Source organism: Gracilinanus agilis, chromosome 5 (assembly GCF_016433145.1).
Source record: "Gracilinanus agilis isolate LMUSP501 chromosome 5, AgileGrace, whole genome shotgun sequence".
NCBI lineage: Eukaryota > Metazoa > Chordata > Mammalia > Didelphimorphia > Didelphidae > Gracilinanus > Gracilinanus agilis.
The window spans coordinates 43,873,589-43,898,133 of NC_058134.1; the positions used below are offsets into that span (position 1 = coordinate 43,873,589).

Genomic DNA, 24,545 nt, shown 5'->3' on the forward strand with positions numbered 1-24,545 from the left:
AATAATGTAAAAGTACCCCCAAACCCATAATCAAACTAGCCTGTAGGCTCAAGCCTACATGTCTTTATTTAAACCCTTACCTTCTGTCTTAAAATTGATATTAGGTATTGGTTCCAAGGCAGAAGAGTACTAAGAACTAGGCAATGGGGATTAAATGGCACACAGGTCACACAGCTAGAAGAGTCTGAGGTCAAATTTGAATCCAGGACTTCACTTCTCTAGGCCTGGTTTTGTATCCACTGAACTATCTAGCTACTTGATTATTTGTTTTAAAGAGAAGTAGCCAAGTAGAGAAGGGTAGATCTGGTAACCTCTTGAAAGCAACTCCTTTCTGTTTTTGAACTCCAGGCTCTAGTGTAAGGATGGGATTTGAGCTAGGGGGATGGAACCAAAGGAGCCAGAGAAGGAGCTGCTGACAGTTGAGGCCAGAGAGAATTCTGGGACTTTCTCAGAGAAAGAAGGAGAGGAGAGGTCTTCAGGCGGAGGCCTGGGAGGAGAGAGGAGGAGGATATCCCAGCTCGGATCCAGTCCTGAGGGTTTCCTAAGGATCTTCTAGTGGAAATTTAAACCCTGATTCCCTGATCAAAGCCATTCCATTGCATCTCACCCATCAAGACTTCAATTTTGGACTCCATTTGGAGAGCAATTTCTTAGTCTCCTTAACCCATTACCCAACCTTGCTGAGAGATCCCCTTTTAGTCAAACCTTAGAATTATAGAAAAGGATAGAAACAGAAAAGGACAGAAACAGATACAGAAGGAGAAGAGGCGGGGGAAGAAGCTTAGGAGTGAGAACCCCAAAGGCTCCCTCCTAAGTGACAGACCCATAGAAACAGAGAAGAGGGCACCCCAAAATCCTTCTGTCCTTTACCCCTTTTCCCAATCCCAGAATTGCAAATAACAAAAGCCATTCAATGGTCAGATAGCATTCCAGAGTGCTTGAGAGACAATGAGGGAGAAGGGAACCACAGCTTGGTCTGGCTGCCTCCATCTGAAGCCAGACCACCCACTATGAAATTATCTGATTAGGGGGAGGTTTGTGTGAAACCCGACCTTATTCAGAATTGGATTGGGGTACCATATACCTCATCTTATAGGGAAGCCTCGTCCCCAACTCCTGTGGGGCAGCACGACCATCTAGGTCACCCAGTTTCAGGGTGACACCCCCTTAAAGTCTCCCAGTGTATATTTGGCCCCAGGGGAGAGCTGGAAGAGAGACTCACCTTACAGACTCTCTCTTTCCCATTCTATCAAACGATGGTTACTGGCTCTTTTAATACTACTACTATTACACTAGCAATGACAGCCAGGAAATTCCCTGCTATTAGTGTGTTTGAGATGTGTCTCTGTGGGAAATTTAGTTTCCCACATTGAGTGCTTTTAATCAATATTAAGACCATTTTTTTTATTTTGGGAGATAATTAAATACAGGCAATATTTTTTGATGTAATCTGAAATATAGGTTATTTCACATTTACTGTTAATGTGTTTATTACATAAGTTAAATTGAACATGCTATAATGCCCCTTTCAAAAAAAATTATATTGAGATATAGTTTTTACATTGCTTATGTTTCCTACAGTATTCCTCTCTTTTACCTTTCAAGAAAGCCAAATAATGCTCTGTTTATTCAATGGTCAAAAATTTAGAAGATAATAAAACTTGCCAAGCTAAAAAAGGCAGGAGGCCATCCTACTTTGACGGTATTTTGTTTCAGGATAATATTTTCATTGCTCAAAAGTAGCCATCTGGTACACTGAGCCCTCAGTGGCAGATGAGACACTGACAGAACTGGAAGCCCTCAGCTCCTGGGTAGTTTAAAGATGTTCTCGGCAAAAAAGACAGCTTTGGGCTACTTCTTAGCAGACTGCCTTCCTGTACAATGGCCTCGTCTACCTTATAATGCCTTTTGGCCTCCAGGGGCTGTGAAAGCCTCCTAGTCCTAAAACCCCATTCCAAGTTTCAGGGTATTTTTTAGTAACTATGACTGATGCTGGTGAAGTGCACGAAAGATGTGATACTATCATCTGGCTAATGTCCCATTCGGGAAACTAACCCTTGTTGATTTTCTAAAATGTGACTCTTTCTACTTAGGCTACCATTAATAATACGTCACAGCCTACTTTCTCCTGCTATAAATGTCTTTGGCTTGATTATTCTTTGGGTAATTTACAATTTTTATTCTTCTGAGACTGAGGTGTTCCAGCATTACATAGCAGCATTAGTAGGCTACTGGCATTAAGAGAGATGGGTTTTCATGGCAGGAATCCATTGAGGAGCACTGAAAATGCTGTGTAATTGCTCAAAGTTTACCCAGTCCACTCTTCTGCTCCTTTTCCTTTCTAGGCTAAGCACAATGACCATGTGTAGGATCCATGCCAGGGACCTAGACAGATACGCTAACCTGCTGCCTATTCAACTCTATGTCACAAATGTTATTTGATTTTTCCTTTGTGGCTGGTCAGGCTGGTCTCTTTTAAATGGCTAAATAGCTCATTGAGCTGGCTGGGAAGAATTCAAGGACCAAATATGATCATCATATTTGCAGGACCTTTTAGGGCATATAATTTTCCTGTTTTGTGGTTTGTTAAAGATCTCCATAGGATCACTGAACCAAGCTATTTCTGTGTGGCTAGATTTATCAAGGAATCATATATGATCTACGAGGAAAACATCAAAAAGGAGTAAATCCTTGAAGGTTGTTTGGCTTTACTGAATCAAATACTTTGGGCAATCAACGAACAACAGACAGTGGAATTAAATATTCTCTAAAACTTCCAGTCACCTATGAGAGTAAAGATGAATCTGTGGATCTTCTTGGTTGCCTTAGTTCGGGTAATAACACTGTCTGTGATCTCTTCAATTCTTTTAGAATCCTCTCCCTTTTTGAGATAGCTTGAACATAAATACCTAAAAGCCCTTAAAATGATATCGCCTGCAATGCTGAGTTCCTCTCTAGCTATTTGGCTAGGTCCTTTTGTTTTCTCCAACTTCATCTTTTTAACTAGCATTTTTGGAAATAACTTTACCTTCTGTCTTAGAATCAATGGTAAGTATCAGTTCTAAGGTAGAAGAGAGGTAAAGGCTAGGCAATGGGAGTTAAGTGACTTGCTCAGGGCTGCACAGTTAGGAAGTATTTGAGGTCAAATTTGAACCTGGGATCTCCTGTCTCTACACCTGGCTCTCTATCCACTGAGCCACCTATCTGCCCCCTTAACTAGCAGTTACCCTGATTTACAGAGCATCAGTGAGCCCCAATGTGGTGGTGCCACTACCAATACAGATGAAAAAGAATGCCTTGAAAATGTTTGCATGTCTGAATTTAAAAAAAAATATTAGCTATATTCTGAGTTTTATCTATAACAGCAGTTGAGATGAACTGGTTTAGTTAGTTCTCATGCTAAGTTTCCTCTGGGTTCATTTTCCCTTTGATTGCTTTTTCCACTTTTGGTCAGTTTGGAAGGCTGAGTGGTCTAAGAGAAAGAAATCTTGATTTGGCATCCAGGGACCTCAGTTACAACCCTAGTCTGAATGTGCACCACCTGTGTGGCCTCAGGCAAATTCTTGGAAGCTTAATGTAAAATGAGGGGGTTGGACTAGATGCCTTTTAAAGTCCCTTTCAGCTCTAAATTTAGGATTCTGTGATTTTTAAAAAAATCTTTTACCTCGGTAACGTTTTGAAAATGAGTTAATATTATAAACTAGAGATACTCTTGGCTGTCATATCTCCTTTGGCAAGGAAAGTGGCAAATGTTTATTAGCTAAGGTAGTCATTCTTCTTATTGTTTTAAACCCTTACCTTCTGCCTTAGAATCAATACTGTGTAGAGGTTCCAAGGCAGAAGAGCAGTTAAGGGCTAGGCAATGGGGATTAAATGATTTGCCCAGACTCACACAGCCAGGAAGTGTCTGAGGCCACATTTGAGCCCAGAACAATTCATCTCTAGCCCTGGCTCTCAATCTATTGAGCCACTCAGCTGTCTCAATATAGTAATTATTTTTATATCATTTAAACTTCTCTAGAAAATGATGATGCAGGGGACAGCTGGGTAGCTCAGTGGATTGAGAGCCAGGCCTAGAGATGGGAGGTCCTAGGTTCAAATCTGGCCTCAGACACTTCCTAGCTGTGTGACCCTGGGCAAGTCACTTGACCCCCATTGCCTACCCTTACTGCATAGGAGCCAATACACAGTATTGACTCCAAGATGGAAGGTAAGGGTTTAAAAAAAAATGATGATGCCAATTAGAGTCAATGCACTCCTATTTGTATTTTTGGAATCAAGTTTATTAGAAAGGTTCTAATTATATGAAGTGTTTTATGTTCATCTTTATGCTTTCTTCAAATTTGGCATTTATTTTGACCTTTGCTAGACAAGGATGTGATTATATTCATAGTTGATTCTGAAATAACTTCTATAGTGGCAATTAGTTGTTTTCAACCAATCTGAAGACATAGCTAATTTCATTTTTAATGATTTTTTTGATGTTTGACATGCCTAGTGCTTCTTGACTTTCTTCTTGGAGATAAATAAACATGATATAAAGATGTGACACTTGAGTAATCTATAAACATTCTAGGGAGTATATCTTCTTATCTCTCCACATTACAGATGAGAAAGGTGAGGCTCAGAGATATTCAATTGTTTGCCCAAGACTAATAAATATCAAAGCAGGATTTGAATTTAGATCTTCTGACTAGTTCGGTGTCCATGATACCATTTTGGTTAGAAAGAGTAATATGAATTAATATGGCTGGAGGTTGGCAAGACATGAGAAGGCACTAAAATTCTCAGATATTAGGACAGACCATTTTATATCCTCTTTTTTCAATTATTGAAGATACCCTAAAAGACATGTGTTCTTTCCCACCTGGTATAATTTGTGGAAGAAAAGAATGGCATTAGCAGAAGGAAGATGTTAAGTATGTAGAGTAAATTTGGGTAAAATACACTTTGATTTCAAGAAACATATTGCTCCTTACCTGGGGCAAAAACAGTTCATCCACTCTGAGGCTGCAGCCAAAGGGGATACTCCCTTGCCCGTGATGGACAAGATATTGGGTAAAGTCACAGGTAAGTCTTCCAAGGGCACAGGAACAGTTCCACAGGATTGACAATGAATCATAGGAATTGGTGTTCCCCAGTAACGCTGGCGAGATATCAGCCAGTCTTTTAGTTTATTACTTGTTAAATCTCCACCTACTCCATTACTTCTGGCTTTCTGGGTCAGGGCTTCAAAGGCTGCTTGCCTAGTCATGCCTGTGAACTGAGGAAGGAAAAAGAAACCATATTTTTCTATGGATAAGGGCACCACACCCATCATTTCTCTTTCCATCTGACTTTTTTCCAAGGACCCTTTCCATCGAAGCTTTAAAAATATGCTAACATACCTTTTACTGCTCAAAGAGGCATGTAAGCATTATTGTTTGGCTTGCATGGTGCCTGGAAGGTATTAAGTGCTCAGAAAATGCTTGTCCTTTGCAAACCTTACAGTGTTATTTAAACATAGCTATTTTATAATAAAGGTGTTCCACATTTATTAGCACTTGATAACAAAGCCCCTTTTAATTGTTTTGTATCAGTGGAATACTTTTGTAGATGTACGTTTTCTTGTCTTGCCTTGCTCTTCTATTATTTCCACAATACAGGGAGGCCATGAGCCCTTTCAGCCCATTTTTGTAGGCAACAAAAGGAAATTTTTTTTTTATCTCTCCTCCTAATTAATCATCTTATTTCCATAAATTCAGGAACATTTATTTGTGATAAATTGATTGGGTCTAGATTTAGCTTCTTTCCTGACTATCTTCTCCTTGGGAAGGAATATCTTTACAACCACAGTCATGTCTTGTTTTTGGTGTGGGAATATTCATTAGAGGTTCAAGCCATCAGCACCACTGATACACCTATCCAATCCACTGTGACACTTAATTTTTATGTCACAGAAATAGTAACTACTGTAAAACGGAAGCTTTTTTTTGCTAATGATTTAAAAATTCTTTTTCATTTTATTTTTATTATTATTATTTTTTAAACCCTTAACTTTTGTGTATTGCTTCCTAGGTGGAAGAGTGGTAAGGGCTAGGCAATGGGGGTCAAGTGACTTGCCCAGGGTCACACAGCTGGGAAGTGTCTGAGGCCAGGTTTGAACCTAGGACCTCCCCTCTCTAGGCCTGACTCTCAATCCACTGAGCTACCCAGCTGCCCCCTAACAATTTAAATTTAAAGAGCACTTTATTGTATTTCCTGGTGGGGTAAGCTTAGTACAAGTGACTTGCCCCAGTAGGTTTTCTGACTCCAAGGCCATAGTTTTTCTCTACACTGGCACTTTACTGAAATAAAACAAAATCAAACAACAACAAAAGTTTAGAAAATGAACCTTCCAAATTGATGACGACGCTTTTTCTTTCAGATGCCACATGACATAATGGATCCAGGGTCAGACATGGAAGCATCAGGCCTGGATTTGAATTCCACCTTACTCCTCGCTGTCTGACAGCTCTGTCTCAATGTCCTCACCTGTAACTGAGGGGTTAGGTTAGATGGCCTCTCAGCTCTTTGCTAGCTCTAAATTAATGATCCTATAATCTTGGATAAATATGATTTATCACACTCACTCAACCTTCCATTTCTAAGATTCTCTTCAAAGTGTTTGCAAATCCAATTTCTCCCTCAAAACAACCTTGTGAGACAACTAGGGTGGATGTTGTTGTACCTATTTTACAGATGAGGAAACCAGGGCTCAGAGAAGTTAGGAGCTTTGTATCATAACATCAAAGAACCCTAGGCATTGGAAAATAATCCAGGGATCATTTAGTTCAACCTCTAAATTTAATGAAATAATTCTTTTAACTTTTTATAGCTTTCCTGTAGCCCAAGTGGCAACTACATAACTCCCTCAAAGAAAATTCTAAATGTCATTCATTACTTTTCAGTTACCAATCTTTAGGAAAGACATTTATCTATACATTTCCAAAACCTTATTTAGATCGATAGTTTCAATTTAGGGTGTTAGGGCTTTCCACACCTCAGCACTACTGAGTCCCATACTGAACATGTGTGGCAAATGACTATTTTATTTAAAAGGAGAAAATTTGGCCATTCCTCTGATCATAGTTGCTTTTAATTCTTTAGGCCAATTTCCCCATTAAGGATCACACATTTCAGAACAATTAGAAATGGTAGCTTCAAACTCAGATCTCACCATATTTGCCCACCTTCAAAGCCTGTTTGCTTTAGGCTGCCCATGGATGGGAAGCAACATAGGGAAACAGTGGAAGGAAAAGCCTGGCTTCTAGGTCAGCTCAGTCAACTCGCTAGTTCTGCAGTCCTGGGCAAGCCTGGGCCATATTTCCTAGGTAACCAGGCAATCCTGAAAGCAGTCCTTTTATTTAAGCTGTATGTCTCTTCCCCGACACCTACATTATGGTTATAATCCCAAGGAATCCATGGTTACCTTCTCAGGTTAAGGAAAAAAAATACAGCTTTAAGTTGAGGGATATGACGGCATCTAGAAAGAGTATGAGTAGCCAAGTCTATATCTCCCTTTGGGGGAAAAATAGGTTTAATTTGGCCCTGAAAGACTACAATATCAAGCAGTATGTCTTGTGGTTTGGCTCTGAGGCTCATACCCTAAGAAGGGATGGAGGCTAGCTTTGTGATTTCATTGGTACAGGGAGCTCCCAGATGATGAAACTCTCCTACCAATGCTGGTTAGCACCTTTCTCTGCAACATGCTCTTAGAGAGTTATCAAGGGCATGATTTGTTCAGATGACACAGCCAGCATATGTCAGAGGTGAGACTTGAATCCAGGTCTTCCTGGCTCTGATGCCAGCTTTCTATTTGCTACATCTTGCTGCTTTTGCTATTTTCAAAGAAATGGGAGGGAAAAGGGAAAAAAAGGAAGAAAGGGAAGAGAAAGGAAAGGAATATCACTGACCTCGGCAGAATTGATTAGTTTTTCAGTGCCATCTGACAAGGTTTCTAACACTTCTGTGAAAGGCAGATCCAGATTTTGGGCTATTTTGGCATCTTCTGGGTTAGTGGCAGGAATTCCTATCCAGAAAGGGAAAACAAGCAACAGTTTCCATGACAACACTTTGGAGACTGTTCCATTCTTTCCATATTCTCCAGGGACAGACAACTTTTGCACCATTAGAGAGATGGTTCTTCAGTGGATGGAGTGTGCTGCTTTAAAACTTACCTTAGCTCACAAGGCTCTTGAAATCTCTCTGGGATTGCTATTGACAGTGTATAGTAAGTAATGTGCTCAGGAGCTGGAGGCTGACTATTGGATTTCAAACCCCTACTAGGATAATGCCCTTGCTCTGCAGGCTATGGGGCAGTGCCCTGACCATTACCAAGAAAAATACTACCTTCTAAGCAGACATTTATCTTACTTAAACCCATGCAATATTCCTTGTGAAAATATGGTTTCTAAAATCAATCTTTTGGGTGATGGGGTATATTATCTTAACACTTTAGGGTTCAATGCTTCTGATTCTATAAAAAAGGGTAGCTAGGTGACACAGTGGATACAGCGTTGACCCTGGAGCCAGGAAGAACTGAATTAAAATCTAGCCTCACACATTTACCAGCTTGATGACCTTGGGCAAGTCACTTCACCCCACCTGCCTCAGTTTCCTCATTTGTAAAATGAGCTGGCAAAGGCAACGGCAAACCACTACAGTATCTTTGTCAAGAAAACCCCAAACAGGGTTATGAAGAGTTAGCCACAACTGAACAAAAACAACAGTCTATAACAAGTTTGTATCAATCAATCCAGCAGGGTCAAATGTCAAAACTGTAATTCCTGAGGTGTTCTTTGGTGTATTAGACCATTTTGTGGCAGTGAGGAAAGTGAGGATTATAAATTCTGAACTGGAAGGGAGCCTGGCTTCCCCTCAATTTTGAAAGGAGGAAAAAGAACTTGCCCCAAATCCTACAGGAAAAAGAAGTAGAGCTAGGATTTATCTGAACCCAAGTTCTCTGATTCCAAAGCCAAGGTGTAGCCTTCGGGGAAGCAGCTGAGGTTAGTCTTCTTCTTCTTCTTCTTTTTTTTCTTCTCTATTTTTTTTTAAACCCTTGTACTTCGGTGTATTGTCTCATAGGTGGAAGAGTGGTAAGGGTGGGCAATGGGGGTCAAGTGACTTGCCCAGGGTCACACAGCTGGAAAGTGGCTGAGGCCGGGTTTGAACCTAGGACCTCCTGTCTCTAGGCCTGACTCTCACTCCACTGAGCTACCCAGCTGCCCCCCTGAGGTTAGTCTTCTAAGAAGGACCCTCTGAACATTAACTTAGAGCAAAGTGTAGGTCTATGGAAAGAAACCTTAGGGATGGGAATTTTTCCTCATGTGATAAGAGTGATTTCACTTAAGTAAGAACACTGCTTTAGCACAATCATCTACTGATAGGTTAACTTGCAACAGCCTGAAGGAGATCCTGACTTTTATATCCGAGTAGTATGGCCACCCACTCCGCAGTTCTTCCAGCACCATTCTAATACTCCCTTAATTCACCACCAAAATTCCCCTTCCTCCTACACCTTGCTCCCAGTTTAAGCTGGGAGGGACCCAGATATAAGAAGCTGAAGGGCCCCAAGTTCTGCTTAAAAGCAAGCAAGCAACCAAACAAAAGTAGCTCCTATGTTTAATATCACTAACATTTTTAAAAGTACACTCTATGTTTGGGTAATTAGACTATTTGAAGAAAAAGTACTTAAAATTAGTGTTTGGCAATATTTGTGTTTGGGGAAAGGCATCAGAAGGTAAAATTTAAGAACTGATAGAGCTGAATGTCAAGGAAGCATTGTGGCTGTAAAATTAAAAGACTTAGAAATGAAAGGGATCTCAGAGTCATCTCAGAGGCTGGCCTTCTCATTTCATTTCATTTCATTTCATTTATTTATTTATTTTTATTTTTAATTTTATTTTATTTTTTAAATTTTAAACCCTTAACTTCTGTGTATTGGCTCCTAGGCAGAAGAGTGGTAAAGGTGGGCAATGGGGGTCAAGTGACTTGCCCAGGGTCACACAGCTGGGTAGTGTCTGAGGCCGGATTTGAACCTAGGACCTCCCATCTCTGGGCCTGGCTCTCAATCCACTGAGCTACTCAGCTGCCCCTGGCTTTCTCATTTTAAAGATGAAGGGTCTGAGACAGAGGTTAATTGAATTGCTCAGGGTCACAGGGAGAGGAAGCATACAATGTAGGATTTGAACTCAGGCCCTCTGATTCCAGAGTTGGCTTTTTCCACTATATCACAGAGCAAGCTTTAGAAATCACTTGAACAAGACTAAAAACCAAGACTGTCTTACAAATAGGCCAAATAGGTGGTGGTTTATGTGATATAATTTCAGGGGTCCTGGGAAGGTTCTGATTTCATCTCTTAGTCCTAAAATGTCACTTCTATCCAAGAGACACAGAACTTGAAAATTCTACTACTAGAAATCCACTCCTTTGGTTATTTTCCCCATCCTCTTTTAAAAATGCAAAAAACCCTTGGGAAAATTAATATAGTAAACTAATTTTTTTTTTTTGAAGTGTGTACAAGGTTTATTTATGCCCTGATGAAAAAATCCATATTATCTTCACGGATAAACACCATCCATAGTGCGTGCCTTTTATTCCTTCTTTTTGCCAGCACCGACGTTTGCCTTTGCAGTACCCCTGACTTTCTTCATTCTGTTTTTTCGTTCCTTTCGCTGCTTTCTTGATGTCTTTTTCTTCTCATACAGGCCATGCCTTGCAAGTCTGTGCTTTGGTTCGTTTTTCTTTGCATAGTCAAGGGAATCATAAATCATGCCAAAGCCTGTTGTTTTGCCACCACCAAAATGGGTTCTGAATCCAAAGACGAAAATGACATCTGGAGTTGTTTTGTACATCTTGGCCAGTTTTTCTCTAATTTCAGTCTTAGGTACTGTGGCCTTTCCAGGATGAAGAACATCTATGACCATCTGTTTACGTTGCAGAAGTCTGTTTGTCATGAACTTCCTGGTTCTGATGGTTACAGTGTCATTCATGGTGGCGGCCGGCTCCTCGAGCAGCAGGAGAGGGAAAGGCAGTAAACTAATTTTTAATACAAAGGGATTAGTGGTTTCTTGGATGCTTCCCTCCCTTTTGAGAAGTAAGCCCAGGCAAGACACAGATGCCAAAAATAAACTTGCTCAATCTCCAATTTTGCCTAGGGCTGGTTCTGATGAAAAATCAGAAAGTTGCTGTGGGTGAGATAATTTGCAACAGTCTTGTCTGTTCTGCTCCCAGGAAATGATTCTTCTACCACTATACAGAAAACTTTAAGAAGTGACACCCCAATCACAATCTCTTGACATTTGTTTGCCTCTATATTTGGTACAAATCACACATTTAGGGTGTAATACATGAAGAAACTAGGGTAGGAGAAGGAAAAAATATGATGGAAATAATACCAAAAAAGGTTGTTTTTGACTGCGTATTTCTATAATTTGTCAATGATACAAAACAATTTTAAGGAAAGCAAGAGATATAACAGCAGCAATTATTGGAAAAACTAAGTTACTAAGGGAGCTAACTCAGGGACCAGCTGAGGAATAATGAAGGGAAAAACATGTTAGTAACGGTGTCATTTACAATTACTCTAAGCCCTGGGAGACTCCCTTTGTGGGAGGTGTCAGAGAAAGTATAAGAGAGGGCTCTGGAGCCTTTTTGCTTTCTTGAGCCTGGACTCTCTCTACTCGGGAGGCCAAGGAGATCCTTTTCCCCTACCTAAACTTTCTCTTTCCTAATCTAAATAAAACCTAGCTATTCTAAACCCCAAGTTGCTCTCTGACCTTTTATTTGAGCCCCGAAGGGCTCTGGGGCTACCTTCCTTTCCCTTCCTCTACCTTCTTCTCTCCTTTTTCCCATCCATCCTTCCTCCTACCTACCTTCCCTTCACCCCTCCCTCCCAACATAACTTACAAACCAAGTCATAAAGCCCCCAAAAGAAGGAACCAAGAGGGGAAAAGAATTACCAATTGTATCACCAAAGGGAGTGATTAGGAACAAGATAAACATTGCAAAGGAAAATGTCACCTAATAAATCTTAAAGTAAAATGTATCTGATCATGGAAGATGGAAAAAGGTTGAGAAGACTGGTTGTCATGTAAAAACACAACGGAATATGAAATACTTAGTATTATCCTAAAGGAAAGGCTCAAATAAATCTAGTTCTATCTGGTTAGGTCTGCTCTGCTTGGAATTGTTAAATAACACTCCTGAAAACAGATTTCACCCAAGTTAGGTTTTGGATGGGTTAGAAAAATATCCCTAAAGATTTAAAAACGAGATTCCTTTTTTTCCTTCTTCGTGTAATTGGGACCTGTCTCCATTTCCAAGGACTCAGTCTTTATTGTTTTGTTTTCCAGACCAGACTGTGTTTTCATTGATACAGGGAAATGCTAATGAGGAAACTCCCTCTGCCAGTGCATATGGGTACCTGTCAGCAGCTGAAGAGTAGGGGGTTAAAGGATGAAGAGGTAGTGAGTGATGACCAATGTGACAGCTAGTATGTGTTTAAGAGGTAAGACCTGAACTCAGGCCTTCCCATATTGAGGCTGGTCTTCTCTCTATAATGCATTACTTGCCTCTCTTCAGGCACAAAATATGGCAAGCAAACTAAGCCAGCAAGGAATTTCCTTGAGCTGCTGTAGTATCTGGTTTATTAATAAATAATATTAGGAATGAAACAAGTAAGTAATGAAAAATTCTTTCCCTGTTTGCTTCCTTTCCTTTTATTCTTTCTTTCTCCCTTACCTTCTGTCTTATTTTCCTTGGTTTAGTATCAGTTCTAAGTCAGAAGAGCAGCAGGGCTGGGCAATCGGGTTAAGTGACTTGCCCAGAGTCATATAGCTAGGAAGTGCATGAGGCCTAGCCTTCCCAAATCCAATCCTGGCACTCTATCCACTGTTCTACCTAGTTTCCCTGAAATTCTTTTCTTTAAACATCAAACTTTAAAAATGAGAATGGGCAGAGATGAGTGATGCCTAAATGATTTGGAGCCTGGTTTCTCCTTAGATAGCCCCTCAATTTAATCCTTCCTAGAAAATGGAGTTTGGTGCCACAAGAAAAACAGTGTTTCTAGGGCACTGGCCCTTTGGGCTCTCTCAGGCTGCTAATTTTGTAGCCAATGCAAGTATTTAGGATCAAATGAGATAAAACTGATAATGTACTTAGCCATGGGGCCAGACATAGTGAGTGCTTGGTAAATGCGTAGCTCTGCCTCCTCCAACTCTGTAGACAGCTTTCTATTGGTTTTTCATCTTTTAGGGATATAGCTCCATTCCATATATTCCAGACCATATTGCTGCTACTTAATTATGCTGACTCTTGCTCCCCCCCTTCTTTTTTAGCCTCGTTATATAGGAATGGTTTTCTATGTTGGGGAAGAGAGATGAGGAGGGGAAAAGAGAGAGAGAAGGGAGCCAGGAGAGAAGGGATAAAATAATATAACATAATTATTAAAAATATCTGTAATTAATATAAATATCAAATCTGTAAATAATATAAAAACCAAATAGGCAAAGGAAAAGTTTCTTTCATTTTTTTTCACCATTCCCCTGATATTTAATGATGTTGTTCCTACTATGTGTACAGCAATGTGCTAAGATCTTCTCAAAAGACACAGGAAATCGAGGGACACAGACTCTGTATCCCTCTGAATGAGGGAGTCCCCTCAACTCATGAAGATTAGTGCCTTCCCTGACACACACAGTCTTAAAGGGTAGACTGGAACATTAAGAGGTTAAGTGACTTGCCCAAGGATACACAGCTGGTATGTCTTAAGAATGACTAGAAATCAATTCTTCTTGGTTCTAAAATACAGTCTCCAGAGTGGGTCTTCCTTTTCTGTCAAAGTTGAAATTCATCCTTTTAAGACAATATAGTATGTTTTTTGGCCAAGAGCAACATGCCAGTATTCCAACTTTATGACAAAGTATATCCTTATAAACCATTTTCAACCACTACTTACCTATTTTTGTGTCTAGAGAACCTTCCAATTTTGTTTTGGCTACAATAACAACTGGGATTTCTTGCCCGGTGAGCATGTTTATAGCAGTCACAGGTGTGAGACAATCTGAAAATGAATGCAAGAAATGTGTGTATCATCTATTAAATTGGGTCCTGATTACCACTCATAAAATCTCACAGATGATCAGCAAAAGAGGGAAACCAAGTCTGGGTTGTGTCATACTTGTTAAAGAGGCTGACCACTGAACTTAGGAATTAGTACACAAATGATGAATGCTCAAGTAAAAAAGAATGGACCTAAAATCCCAGTTGCCCATCCAAAGCTAAGTGTTTTAATGTCTGTCTCCACTGACTCACTCCAGAGTTGTGAAACAATTACCCCAAAAAGGAGCTGCATTAAATAATCTATGCAGAAGCCGGAGAATTTAAATTGGGTGAGAGGGAGCAAGTAAAAATGTCAGAAATGAGCCTTGGTAGATTTTTATTAATTACAAATGAAAAAGATTTCCTCTAAGTATCCTTTTTTTTCTTATAATGTAGTTATGCCCATCTACAGTCTAAAGGATTCTCATGTCCTCTGTAAAACCACCAATCTATTCCACAAATTACTATTCTACTACATGAAAATAAGGTAAATGCTCCCTAATTCAGTTCCATTTCCATTTTTCATCCTTTTATAACCTTTCTTTCCTCTCTCTTCCTCCTGATCAGGGTTCTTAAGACCATGTTGTGGCAAAAATATAAAAAAAAAAACAAGCCTTACAAGAGGGCCTCAATGTGGTTGGGAGTGACCATGGGTCATTGGGTTGTAAGTTTGTCATGCAAGGACCAACCTAGCCAGGTTTGGAAGGGCAGGTGACGAAACTTCTCAGCAAAAGTGACTCATTTATAGCCAAACCCTTTTTGTGACATGCATCAGTGATGCAGGGGGTGAAGGTGGGGAGGGGTGTATCCACATGAACGAAACTAGGAATCTGTAGACTACTGAGCCAGTGTGTATTGAGCACTTGAGGGTCATTCAGAGAAGCCATTTTCCGTCCAGGAAAAGAGACACCAAACCATGAGGATCTGGTTATAATTAAGAACATGGGAGCACCTGAGGAAGAGGGCCTATAGCAGCTTCTGGAGTTTTTAAGGTACTTCCCAAATGATACACTTCATGGCTTCCATCATCTATTAAAATGGAACCCATACTAGGAATCCAAACAGACTTTGTTCAGCTAATAGTACTAAATGGCATCATGTGATTACAAAAACCAACGCGATTCACATGACAGTTCCATCTGGGTTGTATGTCCTTTGTTTATTCAAGAATTTATGCCAGAGTGAACTGGAGAGACCTCCAGGAATTGATGCAGAGCGAAAGGAGCAGAGCCAGAAGAACATTGTACACAGAGACTGATATACTGTGGTAAAATCGAATGTAATGGACTTCTGTACCAGCAGCAATACAATGACACAGGACAATTCTGAGGGATTTATGGTAAAGATGCTGCCCACATTCAGAGGAGGGACTGCAGGAGAGGAAACATATAAGAAAAACAACTGCTTGAACACATGGGTTGATGCGGACATGACTGGGGATGTAGACCCGAAAAGACCACACCAGTGTAACTATCAATAATATGGAAATAGGTCTTGATTGATGACACATGTTAAAACCAGTGGAAATGTGCGTCAGCTATGGGTGGGGGTTGGGGGGTGAAGGGGAAAGTAAGAACTTGAATCATGTAACCATGGAAAAATTTTATAAAAAAATAAAATTAAAGACCCAGATTTAAAAAAATAATAATAAAAAAAGAATTTATGCCAGACACACACTCAAACAGACAGATTTTATGTAAGGCATTAAGGCAAAATGACACATAAGGCAAGAGGAACAGATTTCTATTACTTAGTATTTTAAAGATATATGAAGTTATATTCTCTATTAGTTTAATTAAAGACAGTGATATGGCTGACAAAGCATGCTTGTTAATTATCTCTTACTTATAGCTTTTTCTATTTTAAAATGCAAACAACAGCCTTTCTCCCACAAATTCTGATCCTGTGTTAATACAATGTCATCAGGCCATTCTGTAAACCAACAGTGGGAAAAAAAGGGGGAAAAGAAAGCTTCAAAAGTTTACTGATCTTGGCTAATTAAATGATGGCTTATTTTTAAAGGCCAAATTTGCTCCTGATTGCTTCTCATTCCTTGTCTCCTGCCCTGTCCAGGGGAATCTGCACAGGGGAAAAGTATCTTTCACTTGTCTAGCAACATTAACAGAAATAATGATGATGATGAACAACATTCATATAGCACTTTATGGTTTACAAAATATTTCCCTATCCTGTGAGGCAGGGAGCAGGAGTATTATTAGACTCTTTTTACAGATATAGAAACTGATGCCTAGAGACTTTGAAGTGACTTGTTTATAGTTTCAGAGCAAGCAGGATCCTGAGACAGAATTTGAATTTGGGTCTTCTAACTCTAAGACCAGCCCACTTCCCAAAGACAGACTACCTTAGAGGGGCACTAAATCTAGAGGCATCATAGATGGTACAGACCTATTTATTTTCCTCAGTTTTGATAATTTAGAATGATAATTTTCTAGATAAAGCACTGTTCTAATATCAGAAGACTTCCATTCAGGTTCCAACTACCACTTGATAGCTGGGCAACCTTGAATAAGTCATCGAATTTCTATGAACATTAGTCTTCTCATCTGCAAAATGGGGATAACATTACTATGACCTTCTTCTAGTGTCATTGTAAGGGTCTAATGAGAACAACTTTGTAATTAGAATATTTCCATAAAATATGAGTTAGTAAAAGTAATAAGTACTCTATAAATTATGATAATAATAATAATAATAATAATAAGTTATTTTAAGGCTTGCAAAGTGTTTTGCAAATATTATCTCATAGCAACCTTGGAGAGTGAGGTAATATTATCACCATTTTACAGTTGCAAAAATCAAGGCAAACAGTGATTAAGTGACTTGCCCAGGGTCACACCTCTTGTAAGTGTCAGAGGCTGCATTTCAATTCAGATCATTCTGATTCCAGGCTGAGCACTCCATACACTGCCCCACAGAGCTGGATACTTGTTTTTACTTTTATCATTTTTAAAAATTCTGTCTAAGAATCAATACTAAATATCAGTTCCAAGTCAAAAGAGTGGAAAAGGGTAGGCAACTGAAGTTAAGTGCCTTGCCCAGGGTTACACAACTAGGAAGTTGGATTCAAATCTGGCCTCAGACATTCCCTACTTCTGGACCCTGGGCAGGTCATAACCCTAATTGCCCAGCCCTTACTGCTTTTCTGTTTTGGAACTGATACTCAAATAAATTCTAAGACAGAAAAGTTTAAAAAAAAAAAGCTTAGATTCTCCTAAGTGGAAATAATGTACACAGGTATATATATATAAGATAACACAACATACTTTTAAAAGACAGAGAGTGGGAATATCTGGAGAGCAGACAGGATCCCAAAAAGCCTCATGGGGAAGGAAGCCCCTGGGCTGAGTTTTAAAGCAAGGCTGGGACATAGTGATTATAAATCAGTTGATGGCCATGAAAAGGAGCTGCTGCACAAAAGGAAAAGGAAAAGACCATTTCCAGAGCTCTGAAGGCATCTTGTCCAGCACCTACTTAGAGAGATGAAGAAACTGAAGCTCACAGGAGTAAAGTCACTTGTCCAAGGTTACACAGGTCAGAAATGTAGGAGGTAAAATTTGATTTTAAGAGTAGGAATTGACCAGCAAATGGAAAACATCCAACTTCAAGGGTACTACGATAACTGAAAAAATAATTGTCCTTCAATGCCCTGGACTGTGAGAGTATCATGATCTCTAACAGTGCTGAGGAATAAGAGGGCAGATAATCCCAGGTGCCTGGGACTTGAGTTGAAGTTATAGTCATTATTTAAGTTACTGAGGGAACTCAGATTGGTGATTCCAAGCTCATGAAAATGAAATTCAATACAAATTATGTATTTCTGTAATTATTTGTGGTTCATCGCTTGGAAACTGACATTTTACAGGGAAAAAAAGTCATTTTAATGATAGATAACAGCCATAAACAAAAGGCATATGCTGGGAAGAGAGGAGAGAGGAAGATGAAACATTAACACTGTAAAAATGTAACCTCAAAAGGGCAGAAAAAGTACATTTTCATAGCCATCATAATTGACTTTCTGAAAAATTACACATTAATGAATTTCCCTATTGATTTCACTAACAATGTCATCTGCTCAAAACCAGGAGTCTAATTAGGTAGATATAATCTAGAGATGTTGAACAAATTAGTATGATTATAAAAAAAATCTAGTATTTGAGTCATGTGACAGTTAAATTTTATAAGCTTTGCATTTCACTTGTAATTGTTTCAGAGATTATCCAGTGGAATATAGTCAATGTTTTATCTAGGGCCAAATGCATTATACATGCCTAATTTTAGATAGTTGTCTTAGACACCTGTGTAGTCATGGAGATGCATGAGTATCTCCAAATACTATTCTGGATATTCTACAAAATGATTTCTCAATCACTCCAAAATATATGAAAATGTTAAAATGCTCTGAATTCACCACACTTTATGATCACTAGCATTTAAACCCTACATCAGTATTAGTTCATTTTTAATCACTCTCACTCATTTCCCAAGAAATTCACACCTTTTTAGTTTGCCTATTTTTCAAGGAGAATGGAAAACCACTCGAGTATCTTTGCCAAGAAAATAACGAATGAGTTCATGAAGGGTCAGACATGACTGGCATGACTAAACAACAACAACAAATTTTCAAGAGTGGTCGCTTTAAAGCTGTTCTTATCCCAAATCATTCACAATAATTATAGCTTTCCCTTTATTTAAGTCACCCCTCCAAATTGAAAGACTTCTAACTTTCTTCTGGAGTAGGTACAGAGCAAAATTTATGGCTGGGACATACTGAAAATTGTAATTTATTAAGATTTTTTTCATCATCCTTCAAGAGGACACTAAGCAATTTAAGTTTAAAACAAAATGACTATTTCTTAGAGCTAACTATCTGGCTACTGAATTGTATAGTGACATCATTCATCTGCCTAAGTATTTCCTAGTATCAGGAAATATTCTATCTTGATTAACTATTTCAAGAATATTACCCTCTTTAAAAAAACAAACAAACAAACAAAAAACCTTACCCAATACCGTTATTGCTTCCAAGGCAGAAGAGTGATAAGGGCTAGGTAATGAAGGTTAAGTAATTTGCCCAGGGTCATATAGCTAGGAAGTGTCTGAGGCCATATTTGAACCCAGGACATCTAGTCTCTAAGCCTATTTCTCAATCAACTGAGCCACCCAACTGCCCCCAAGAATATTAGTCTTGATAATTTTATTTCCCCATAAAAATCACTTATCAAAAACCTTCTACGAGCAGTGTTAATATATCATTAAGCACAGATCCATTAATTGAAAATTTTTTATATTTCAGATAGAATGGAGCATATAAATAAGACTCCAGGGAGAAATGTTCAAGTTGAAAGAGAAATCCATTTTCAAGTTATCCAGAAATGTTCATCTACATGTTAGAATTTGCTATACAACTGCAAAACATTTAAAGCTCAGATTAGTCTCTTTCCTTGACCAAAAACCACAAGATCTATAAAGTAAAGAGAAGATATGATCTCTACATACAAAGAACTTTATCATCTAAACATTACATTATGTTTCAAATATCCTTTAATTAAAAGCTCACCTCTGCCTGGGATAAATGCCTTTTGGAAGACTTCCTTTATTCTACTATTGCCATGTAAAAGTTGATGGCTGGGTAAGATAGCTATGTGAGATGCTCCATAGACAGCCTCTGGAGTTGAAGCATATGCAGACAACTTCTCCTCAGTTACTTTGCCATTAACCTGACAGGAAACAATACAGGAAAGTTTTATTTCTTAGTTTTCTCTCCAACATGCACTGATATCTTCATTCTTAAAGTAACCTCCTTTTGACACTTCCTTTCCATTACTAACCAGCGATCACCTATCGTTGGAAGTGGGGAGAAGGGCAATGAGAAAGGACTTTGGGGAGGGAAAGAAGAAGAGAAGGATCAGAAGTTACTTCTTCAAAGTACCCTTCAGTGCCCACCTGGGAGACAGAATACAGTAAAATTATGCTCAAAAATATACTTTTACTGACATTATGGTGATTTAAAAAATTAATACTAAAAAAACCGCTAAGGTTATATTATTCCTAGAGGAGCAAGATAACCCAAGGAAGTATATAGTCAACTGATGCATTTCAAGAAGGGTTCTGAAGCGCTTACCTGGAAGTCAAAATAAAAGCCTGCAAATAAAAGCTGGCGTGTTCTCTTGGCTCCTTCTAATAGTTTATCAGGGAGTCTGAAGTGAGGATGGGATCCAACAAGAGAGAAAAAAAAAAAAAAAGCAAGGACCAGGGTAAAAGTACTGACTGAAAAAAAGGTTCTGATACAGATAGAGGTCAGTAAAATTTTCAAGAACTGGGCACCTTGAATGGTCTCTATCTCTCAGATCCTGGAGGTTTTAAGAAGTTAGGCACAATATTAAGGCATACTTCCATGTAATGATAATCTTGTTGATGTAGGTACTCCACCCTGTAACCTTTCTATATTATTCAGTCATGTCCAATTCTTCATTACCCACATGCCAAGTCCTTCTCTTCTCCATTATCTCCACAAATATGTCCAAGCCTATGGTCATGGTTTCCATGACACTATCTATCTGCTTTATCCTTTACTATCTTCTTCTCCATTTGCTTTCAATCTTTCCTAACATTAGGGTCTTTTGCAATGAGTCCTGTCTTCTCATTATATAGCCAAAATATACAAGCTTCAGCATTTGTCCTTCCAATGAATAATATGGATTAATTTCTTTAGGTATTGACTGATTTGAATTCCTTGTTGTCCAAGAGACTCTCCAAAGTCTTTTCTAGCACCACAATTCAAAAGAGTAGTAGCACTTTTATTTAAGAAATTATTAAGTGGGTGGAACCAAAAACATCCATAGCTGGGTTTCCTTTCAGTTTTGGCTCAGCCACTTCATTCTGCCTGAGGTACTTGTAGTTGTCCTCTACTCTTCCCCAGAAATATGATATACATACACCTTCTGACCTGAGAGACTTATCTTCCAATGTCATATCTTTTGTCATTTTAATACTATCCATGGGGATATCTTGGCAAAGGTACTGGAGTGGTTTGCTATTTTCTTCTCCAGTAGATAACCTTTTGTCTCAACTCTCCACGATGATCTGTCCATCTAGAGTCCATGGCTACATAGTTCACTGAGCTGCCAAGGCAGTGATCCTAGAGGAGTAACCTGAGATTGTGATTCATTCTTGTCTTCTCATAATAATTCTTATTAAATTAAATCATTTTAAACCAATTAAATCATTATTAACACCAAGTGCACCATTTCCATTATCCACAATTACATTATCATTATCCTTAACACATACAGTTTCATCAATATTCACTTTATTCTCATTATCTTGATTAATTACTTCTGAATTTCGGGCACACCTTCATAATGAAGCCGTCCCTCCATTCAGGTTACTGTGATTAACATTCTGGACAACATGGCTATATTTCCTTCGCTCTCCGGCCTTTATATAATCCTGCATTGTTGCCATCTTAGGAGCTTGAATACCCTGGCAGCAAGCATTTTGGCAATGGAACACATTTTGCTGGCTATTTCCATAATTAAATCCATTATTCCAATTATTTCCCCTATATCCATAATTATTAAGTCAGTCAAATCCATTATTATTGTACCTCTGCTCATAAGATCTCCTTCTAAACCTGCATTCTCTTGCAAAATGTCCAACTTGGCCACACACATAACATGATTGTGGTCTTTGATATCTTGTGTTTACATTAGCATTATTTTTATAGTTGTTAGTACTATTTTTCCTCTCAGAAGCCCTCAACGCTGCCACTGCTTTTATTTCACTAATTTCCTTCTCATTTGCCCTACTATTAGCCTCCCTAAGTTGTTTCCTGAGGCTCTCAATCACTACATCCTTTTCATCATTCACTTTGCCTTTTTCCTGAGCAAAAACATAGGTAGCCTTTTGTTTCAGTTCATCCAGGCTAAGAAGTTCCCAATCAGGATAATTCTCATTGAAAAACTTCCTCACCTGGGGAACAGCATTTTTCACAAATATATGCTTAACAAGTTATATGGTGGTATTTTCCAGGACATTTAGGCCCAAGTAAATTTCAGCAGCTTCGATGATTTGATCTAAAAATGTAGCTGGTGTCTCCTGATTGGTCTGCCCTACTTTCTCAAACTTAGACCAAGCATTAGGGCACCTCGAGTTCTTTTCCATAACCTTGATAAGAAATTTCCTTGCCTGTTTGAGCATTCTGTAAATAGGAACTGAATTTAGATCCAGCTCCTCCCAGGCTTCTGGCCATGGTGTCATCCCTTCAGTATTTCTGGTTTCCTCCACAAACTTGTTTCTATCATGATTAGACAATATCTCCCCTAGAACATACCAACAGTCCTCAAAATCAGGGCCATGCACTTTAACAAATGCCCGAAAGATCTTAATTTCCCAGGATCATCGTGAAAGTTTGGGATTTTCCTCTTTAAGCTCTCTACATCCTTGTTTCTAAATCTGGTAGGCTGCCTCATGTGGAATATTCCATCATTGCAAACGATAGACAAATCTCGAAGCGGAAAAAGATTAACTGGTTCGTCCCCCTTATTTAATGCCTTTTGTTCCAATTCTGCCCCTTAGAAAGTTCAGATTTAACACCTTTACCATCATTACCATGTTTATCATCATTACCAGGAGCTTGACCATAAGCACCACCACTTTGCATATACAACTCCAAATTGTCTATTTTAACTTGCATTAACTTTAACAATTGCTTCAACTCTGAATCTCTAAAACACCAGGTAACCACAATCTTGTAACAATAATTAATACAGAAAAATATCCATCGTATTTTGTATATGACGTAACCAGTTAAAACAATAATAGGTGCGTGTGTTATAATATCCAGAATAGTTATAGTAAGAACAGGTTGGGCTACCTCAAAATTCAATATAATTCTGCAATTCCTGGGTATGATTTTAAACCACAAGTATGGGATAAACAATATCCCTTGCCATAATCCCAATAGCAAATAATCAATACAATCTTCAATTACCATTTTCCCAAACATTGACACAAAAGACCAGTGGTACAGCAATCCAGTTGTGTTATTAGCCACAATGAAAGACTAAAGACTAATATCTAATACAAATACAACAACATTCCTACAACAATATCAACTTACAATCAAACAGGATGACACAAACAGCAAAAGGCAAAAAAAAAAAATGGAGAAAAACCCTTTCTTTGTGGCTATTTCAGCCTTGATAGTAAATTGGCTTCACTCAAGAATTTTATCAATGAACTTGGGGGGGGGGCGGAGGTTAGGGAGGATGTAAGCAGTTCTGAGTAGCTCACCACTGGTTTGGAACTTTCAGACCACAGCCAATGGCTATCCTCCCGCACAGAATGTTCAGAACCCTCTCACTTTCAGTTTGTCCCGGTGTGTCCAAGAGTGAACTTCCAGTCCTCCTCTTAACCTACCATCTCGGGTAGCCAAATGCTTAAGGTAAAACCCGGGGTTAACTTATATATTTTATCTGGGTTCAGAAGGCTGAATAGGAGACAGGAATGGACAATAGACTGGAACCAAACAAGTTAGGGAAATTGGGTTTGGCAGTTTGAGGAATGGCAGTTGACAGGAATGACTGTTGGGCCTTCACTGTCACACTGACCCACCTAGCCAGGGAGTCTGTGAAACCAACAAGTGACAGGGTAGTACAAGGACAAAAGAATTATAAACACAGGGTTTTAATAATAATTGAGGGTCAAGGATAATGACGAAAGGTCTCACTGAATCTAATCACTAGGGACCCACACAGGGGCTGGGAGAATGGGATAAAGTCACCAATCAGACTATTACAGATTAGAAGGAAAATGGGTCTCTCACAAAGCCATGTCCACTTCAGCTCCTCTTGATGGTACAGGAAATGGGTCCACAAGAAGGTAAATCCAGGAAATGCTATAATCAAGGAGCTTGTCTCAGACTGGGATGTCCACCACCCCAGCTAGATCTTCTTACTCACTTGATCTTCCCTGGCAGTTCTTCCTTCTCAGTGGTAACTCCACACTCCTTGGGCTCCTTACACCCTCTCCCTTTCCCAGCTTGACCAGAGTCCCCAAGGGCAAACAGTTTTCTTTCCTTCATTCCATTTAGAACAGGGGTCAGCAACGTATGGCTCTCCAGCCATATCTGACTCTTTTGAGGGCCAGATATGGCTCTTTCTGCAGGAGCCATAAAGTCAATTTTTTTTCAGGCACTGTAGCACGTACTGTGAGCACCATACGGCTCTCATGAAATTACATTTTAAAAAATGTGGTGTTTATGGCTCTCACAGCCAAAAAGGTTGCCGATTCCTGATTTAGAATGTCCATGCTAACAGTCAAGGTTTTTCCTCTAGCCTGCTTGCAAAATCTGCTTCAGTCTATTTACCTATTACAGGTAACCCTACATGGCTACATAGCTC

The 24,545-nt window shown here is 39.1% G+C and overlaps 2 protein-coding genes across 2 annotated transcripts in view; both read right to left on the reverse strand.

The window, feature by feature from the left end:
• Positions 1-24,545, reverse strand: part of LARS2 (leucyl-tRNA synthetase 2, mitochondrial) — a 204,955-nt gene that overhangs the window by 50,107 nt on the left and 130,303 nt on the right. Inside the window, exons 7-10 of the mRNA XM_044678902.1 lie at positions 19,700-19,859; positions 13,979-14,083; positions 7,935-8,050; positions 4,980-5,263 (exon numbers count right to left, since the gene is read on the reverse strand). Coding sequence (XP_044534837.1) covers positions 4,980-5,263; positions 7,935-8,050; positions 13,979-14,083; positions 19,700-19,859 — 665 coding nt within the window. The remainder of the gene's footprint in view (positions 1-4,979; positions 5,264-7,934; positions 8,051-13,978; positions 14,084-19,699; positions 19,860-24,545) is intronic.
• On the reverse strand, positions 10,518-11,043 carry LOC123250504 (40S ribosomal protein S24). The gene has a single exon (XM_044679609.1). It carries the CDS (start codon positions 11,010-11,012, stop codon positions 10,614-10,616), a length of 399 nt encoding a protein of 132 aa, XP_044535544.1. The 5' UTR covers positions 11,013-11,043; the 3' UTR covers positions 10,518-10,613.

What these genes read in the sequence shown, in the direction of transcription:
- LOC123250504 (XM_044679609.1), bottom strand. Translation starts at nt 11,012, where the DNA reads ATGAATGACACTGTAACCATCAGAACCAGGAAGTTCATGACAAACAGA.